Here is a 7,707-nt window from a genome sequence, read left to right as displayed (position 1 = left end):
TGTCTTCGGTCAATATTTTTGGTAAACAGGCCCGGATCCGTGCTTTGACGGTCCCAGTAGGTCCGTATCAAATTATGGGACCTGGGCGTATGCCCTGAATCGAATTCGGAAGTCCCTAACTCAAGTTATGAATTTTTGATGAAAATTAAAAGTCTGAAAATTAATTATTTTTAAGAATTGATTGATGTTTGGTATTGTTAGTACCAGGTCCGTATTTTGGTTCCGGACCCGGTACATGTTCATTATGATATTTAAGACATGTCTGTGAAATTTGGTGAGAAATGGAGTTGATTTTGACATGATTCGGACGTCCAATTGAGAAATTAGAAGTTTTAAAGTGTTCTTGAGAATTTCATTTGATTTGGTGCTAAATTTAGAGTTCTAGGTGTTATTTTGGCAATTTGATCACGCGAGCAAGTTTGTATGATGCTTTAAGACTTGTGTGCATGTTTGGTTTGGAGCCCCGAGGGCTCGGGTGAGTTTCGGATAGGCCACGGGATATTTTAAACTTTGGAAAATCTGATTTTCTGCAGATTCTGGTGTCTGGCATATCCTTCATCGCATTCGCGAAGGTCCTCTCGCGAACACGAAGAGTAAACTGAGCAGCTGAGGATTTCTTCTTCGCGAACGCGAAGGCTTGGTCGCGAACGCGAAGCGATGGGGGCGTTACCCTTCGCGAACACGGCAAGCCCATCGCGAACGCGTAGTGTTAGGCACTGGGGAGGGGGAGTCTGCCTTTTCTTCATCACGAACGCGAGCATTGCCTCGCGAACACAAAGGCTTGGCAGCCCATACACTTCAATAATGCGACAGTGCTCTCGCGAACGCGATGAACACTGTCGCCCAGCACTTAACAGAACCCAAAAATGGGATTTTAGACAAAAACTCATTTTTCTCAAAAACCAAATGGTGAGAGGCGATTCTTCAAGAGTCATTCCTTCCCCAAATTGTTGGTAAGTGATTCTAAACCATTTTCTTTTAATTACCCATTACATTTCTTGAATTTTCAACTTAAAATCTAGAGTTTTCATGGTAGAATTAGGGGGTTAGGATAGAAAATAGGGATTTCGGAAATTTGAGAATTTAGACCTCAATTTGAATTCGGATTCCAAAAATAATTACATATTCGGGCTCGGGGGTGAATGAGTAAAAAGATTTTGGTCCGAACCTCGGGTTTTGAACAAGCGGGCCCGGGGTCGATTTTTTGACTTTTTGGAGGAAAAATTGGAAAATTTAATTTATGCAATATAATTGATTCCTTTAGCAATATTTGATATTATTGAGTCATTTTTGAATAGATACGAGTGGTTTGGAGGTGAATTCCAAAGGAAAAGCTGTCCATGTGATTGAGAATTTAGTGGCCTTCAGAGCAAGGTAAGTGTTGTGTCTAACCCTGACTTGAGGGAATTAGGAACCTTAGATTATTTGCTAAGTGAAATTCATGTGAGCGGCGTATATGTGAGGTGACGAGTACCTATGTGCCGCCAATTTACCTGTTTTTCCATTTTTCTCTGTTTTTCTGATATTGTCTCATTCTTATGCCAAATTGCTACGTGTTATACTAGTGTTGTCCAAATTATCGTTCTTATCATGTCTACGGATTTTTCTGGTGATAACTGAGTTTTTATTTCAAAGTTGAGATTGATATTATGGAACCAAATGTTGAAGTAAGGTTTGTACTTATTATTCTATCTCCCTGTTGTTATTTATGCATTGCATTATGGTAAGGGAGAGTGTTAATGCACGAAGGGTGATGCCGTGCTATATTGTGAGTGTTAATGCACGAAGGGTGATGCCGTGCCATATTGTGAGTGTTAATGCACGAAGGGTGATGCCGTGCTATATTATGAGTGTTAATGCACGAAGGGTGATGTTGTGCCATGATATGAGAGTAAAATAACGAAGGGTGATGCCGTGCCGTTTCTATAAATTTTATGGTGAGGTTGAGAGTAAAAGCATGAAAGGTGATGCCGTGCATTTTTCCTTACTGTATTCACTATTCCTGTTGATTCATGGTATATTGACTGCTCCGGTGATTATTCTGTTGTAGTTATTTATCTTGTATTCCGCTCAGTATGTTTCCCCTCCCGACATTTCCTGTTTAGTTCTTCATTCCTGTTATTTGCGTATACACTGTTAAATTGTACAGGTTGATTTGTAGGTGCCTTGCCTTAGCCTCGTCACTACTTCGTCGAGGTTAAGCTCGACACTTACCAATACATGGGGTCGGTTATACTGATGCTGCACTCTGCACTTTCTGTGCAGATTTTGATACCGGCTCAGGTTGATCGAGATTTGCTATTGGTCCATTGTCCGGTGACTCAAGGTAGATCTATCGGCGTTCACAGACCTTGAAGTCCCCGTTTATCTTTTTATGTCATAGTGTTTTCTTTCATTCAGACAGTTATATTTCTTTCAGACTATTACTTGTAGTAAAATTCTAGAATGCTCGTGAATTGTGACTCCAGATCCGGGTGGTAGTAATTAATACAATTTTTTTTTATATTCCGCACTTATTATATTTCATTTTAGTCAATTATTATTATTTACTGAATGAAAATAAAGAATTGGTTTAATGATTATCTAACGTTGGTTTGCCTGGAAAGTAAAATATTAGGCGCCATGACGGTCCTGTCGGTGGGAAATTTCGGGTCGTGACAGAAGGCTAATTCAGCCCTGTGGAGAAGATCCATCTCCAGGTATTAAGTACTTCAGACAAGATCCATGTCCAGGGAAGATCCATCCCTTAATAATATCAATCGCGCCCACTGGGAGTGTGTACAGACTCCGGAGGGGCTCCTACAGCCCCAGCGCTATCATAAAACCAGTATAACCGTTGCGGCGTGCATCCCGATCCCATAATTGTCACTCATAATCAGGCTCTCAGCCTCACTCAATTATCAATCTCTCATGTTCACTCACGGGCTCACAATATCATGGAAACTAGCCCGAAACAATGATGTGATGTATCAATAAATAACAATTAAGACTGAGATATGATATGAAATACATGAACATGACTGAGTACGTAATATCAATAAAATCAGTGAGATGACAGCAAGAAACAACCACTAGGGGTCCCAACACTATCGGCATAAAGCCTAAACATGATATCTAGAATAATTGACAGCTCAATTACTTTATCACATGATGAAAATGCGGATATCAACCAGATAGAGTTACTATACAGTGCCATGAAATCAATCAGGCCACAATTCTCACGGTGAACGCCCGTACGCCCGCCACTTGGCATGTGCGTCACCTCAATACCAATCACATAACACATAGTTCGGGGTTTCGAACCCTCAGAACCAAGTTTGAAAGCGTTACTTACCTCAAACAGAGCAAATCCTTACATTGAAATGCCTTTGCCTCTCCAATCGGTCTCCAAGCGTCCCGAATCTAGCCACAAGTAATACAATACAATCAATATAGGCTAAAGGGATCAATTCGACAAGAAAAGTACTAAATCATAGCCAAAATTCCGAAATCGGCTCAAACCGGCCTCCGGGCCCACGTCTCAAAATATGACAAAAGTCACAACACCCAAAAGCCCATTCACTCACGAGTCTAACTATACCAAATTTACCAAAATCCGACATTAAATGGCCATTCCAATCCCCAAAAATTACTCTCCAACTCAATCTTTATGGAGTAGCTTTCTTAAAGCCAAGTATTGTCAAAGATCTAATCCCATCTCCAAAAAATGGGATACAGGGCAATCACAAGCATGGAAAAGATTGACTTTTAACAAGAAAGAAGCTGAAAAGAACATCCAACGGAGACTTCAATCTCGAAATTGCAGCTTCTGGTGGGATAACTGGTTAGGGTCAGGTCCTCTAGCAGCTCACAGAAATGAAGGAGGCAGACCTGGGAATGTTTCAGTCTCCTACTTTTGGAACAATGGCCAGTGGAACCTTCAAAGACTCAATGAGAGTGCACCAGCTCACATGATCGCTCTGATCATTCAGACCCCTATCTTCTTCAACAACAACTTGTAAGATGAAGTTATTTGGACCCCTACTACTGATGGCAAGTTCACTTGTGCTTCTGCATGGGAATTAATCAGAAAAAAGATGCAACCCAACCTCTCCAATAAGATGACATGGCACAAAAAGATCCCATTCAAATGGTCATTTTGTTTGTGGAGACCTCTCAGAAATAAGCTTCCAACTGATGACAGGGTGCTAGCTTTTAGCAATCCTATTGTTACTAGGTGTGTTTGCTGCTCCGTTCATTCTAATGAAACAGTCAACCATCTCTTTAGTGTGGGTAACTTTGCCAGAATTGTGTGAAGGAAATTTGGAGGTCCAGTTGGAATTCAAACTGAATACATGCTACTCAAAATACTACTAATGAAGTGGTGGCTTCTTAGCAGTCTTAATGAAGTACAAAGGCTCATCCTACACACCATGCCTATCATAATCTGTTGGAATTTTGGAAGAATAGGTGCAGTGCCAAATATGGAGCCAAATCCTCCTCTTTGACTAGAGTTTTATTCTCCATTAACTCTGACATCAACCTGTTGCTTAGAGCCAACTTTCTAGAAATCAAATGGCCCCACAACTGGCAGGAGTTATACCCTTTCATTGAGAACCTCCAACATCAAACCATCTCCACTCAGGTAGTTTGGAATAAGCTAATCCATGGCTTTGTGAAGATCAACAGTGATGGGAGTGCACTCACAAACCAACGAAATATTGGAGCAGGGGTGATCATTAGAGATCACAACTGTGCATTTATCCATGCCATAACTGCTCATTTAGGGGAAGGTACCAACAATTTTGTAGAAACAGAAGCAGCTCTTTTAGGAATCCAGTGGTGCTTGAATAATGGATTCACTAAGGTCCATTTGGAATCTGACTCTGCACTTCTAATTCAGTGGCTTACCAATGGTAAAAACTACCCCTGGTCTTTGAAGATGAAATTGCAGCAGCTTTCAAATCTCTGCATTCAATGTGAAAGTTTCAAATGCTCACACACCTATAGAGAAGCTAACTGCCCTGCTGACTCACTGTCTAAACTCAGCCATGAGCTCACAACATTAACCAACTATACCTCATCCTCTTCTCTACCTAACAACATCAGAGGATAGATCCTACAGGACTACTTAGGCATACCAGCCTTCAACCACAAGAAGATCAAGAAGCTCAAGCTTCCCACACAGCAGGCCACCAACTATCCTTCTCCTTATGGTTGAAGTTGGATTTTCTGAATTGGGGACAAGTTTTGTGAAAGAGGCCACCACTCACCATGTTCAAGTCCATTGGGAGGAGAGCAGTGGTGACAACAGTTAAACTACCCATAATGATCTACACAGGCCATAATGATCTACACAGGCCATTGGCAGTCCTCCAATGTGTGGTATTAGCAACCATGTTGCTCAATCTATTGGAGGATTATCAATAGTATGTTGCAAGCATTGAAGTCCTACCTACCACTTCCTGGAAATCACCTTCATACCCATATATCCTCAAAGATAACAGAACTAGTAACCACAACAACCTACCATATACTCCAAACACCATCACACCAATCAACTCTACATACCACTCTAACCATGAACACAGAAGACACATCCTTACCTGTGACAGGAAAGTCCAACAAGAAATGCAATTCACACCACACAAAAGAGGACCTTTACTCATCTACTGCCCAATTAACCTTCTTGCTCCTAGAACCCACAAGAACCTAGGAGCAGAACTCTATCCTTAGCAACTCCACAACTCCAGCATAAACACTCATGAACCTCACAGAAGAAGCAGAACCAGGAAAATGAGCAGAAAAACTAAAATTTTAACTAACACTGTTTTCTTTTTTGTAGGTTCCTTCTATTTCATGACTAACCAATTTACAAATATTCAGAGTGTAGTACTAACACCCTCGATGCTAGTTCTTCTGAATATTTGTCAAATGGACAAGCAGAATTCCTCAAAACTCCCCTCTGTCAAAACAAAAGCAACAACCTCGGCTGCAGTTCTTAACAACTGAGCTAGTTACCCTCCCCTCTTCTACTCAGCAAAACACCCCTGGTTTGTTACAATCAACTCCAAGTCCAAACACCTCAACTCTTCACACAATTATACATGTGGCCACCTAACCCCTATAACCACATTCCCTCATTGTCAGAACCAGTCCCAACAGCTTTATGCACACACCTATCCATCCACAATCACCAAAACTCCATACTCTCAGAAGACTCCCAAACCCACACCAGCACCAAATCACAACTCAATCCAATACACTGTTTCCAGAAGCCACAACAACCTGGAAACAAGGTAGTTTTTTCCCCTAAATAGTTTGCTACTTTTTGCAGGTACCCTGGCAAGCTTTGATCAATTGCTGCACTTTCAGTATATGGTATTAGTATCTAGTATGCTCATTCTACTGAAAGTGCACCTATTCATCCAAGGCTCCCAATCAACTCTCACACATCAAGAGCAGTTACCAAAGGAATGGACACACAGTTCTGTAAACATTATTCATAACATGTTTGCAGAACTGTGTCATCTGCAGCTTCACTTCTACTGCCTTTCTTCTGAACACAATGAACCTCACCAAAAGATCTCTTCACAGATGACATATCAGTAGTCACCCCTGTACCTCCCAGCTATCAAGCAACAGGTTTCTCAACAACTTGCCACTCTCTCATATCACCAGCAGGAACATCCTAGGGGCCCAGACCTAGCCCCCCTGCATATTTATTTCAACAACTCCCAGCAGCACAGGCCCAACAGTCAGAAGCAATCAATGGCAATTCCAAGATCTCATTGTATAGTAGAAGATAGACAATGCTCGCTCTCTTCTGTCAGAAGTATCAGACAGCAGCACATTCATAGCCCAGCTTTATGGGCCCTCTTGTAAGTTATCTTCAACTTAGCTTTATTTGACATCAATGTCAAAGCAAGATTGAATATAGTCCCCTCTTTCATCACCTGGTTTTTGCCTCTTCTCATAGGGTTTTACTACACAATTTCTAGATGTAGAATTTGTTGTATTCGGAAGATGATCTTCCAATTCACTTGTTTAATAGATTTAGGATCTCTAGCAGTTTTTTTGTATAGTTGACCTAGACTTACTTCACTATGTTTTTGTATACCCAAATGTCTATCCGTGTTGGTTAGACATTGGACAAAAAAAAATTCAAGCCCTAAACCCCCAAATTTCACTTCAAAATCTCATTAATTAGGTGGGGAAACAAGTTTTATAATCCAAAATGAGTACAAGAAGCTTACCTCAATAATCACCTCGAAAATCTTTCTCCAAAATCGCCTAAGTCCGAGTCCAAAATGTTGAAACAAGACAAAAATCGCGAACCCTTGCTTTTAAACCTTCTGCCTAGGCTTTTCGCATCTGCGACCCTATTTCTGCACCTGCGCAAAAACATCCGCACCTGTGGAACCCACCAAAAACACTGGGCTCGCACCTGCGCTCCAGGTCTCGCACCTGCGGAGTCGCTTATGTGGCCCTTCGTCCGTTTCTGCGAAAATGCCAAACTTTTCCTTATTCGCATCTGCGGCCCATCCTCGTATCTGCGGACTCGCAGATGTGCATCCTTTCTCGCACCTATGCCCCCTGCCCTTCCTAGCCTTTCCTACATCTGCAGCCTCCTCTTCGCTTCTGCGTGTCCGCACCTGTGGTTCCCCACTCGCATGTGTGATTACACTAGCAGGAACAACACTTCAGCTATCCTTCAACATCAAACTT

General features: G+C 41.6%; 1 protein-coding gene across 1 annotated transcript; it reads left to right on the top strand.

Moving 5' to 3' along the window:
* The first annotated feature begins 3,605 nt into the window (after positions 1–3,605).
* Positions 3,606–5,095, top strand: LOC138897408 (uncharacterized). Its single transcript, XM_070183375.1, has 2 exons — positions 3,606–3,997; positions 4,534–5,095. Exons 1-2 carry the CDS (start codon positions 3,606–3,608, stop codon positions 5,093–5,095), a joined length of 954 nt encoding a protein of 317 aa, XP_070039476.1.
* Positions 5,096–7,707: the final 2,612 nt, after the last annotated feature.

The sequence above is a fragment of the Nicotiana tomentosiformis genome, chromosome 8, assembly GCF_000390325.3.
Source record: "Nicotiana tomentosiformis chromosome 8, ASM39032v3, whole genome shotgun sequence".
In the NCBI taxonomy this organism is placed as follows: domain Eukaryota; kingdom Viridiplantae; phylum Streptophyta; class Magnoliopsida; order Solanales; family Solanaceae; genus Nicotiana; species Nicotiana tomentosiformis.
Note: the sequence above shows the minus strand (reverse complement) of the source record. Positions and strands in the feature narration are given on the sequence as shown.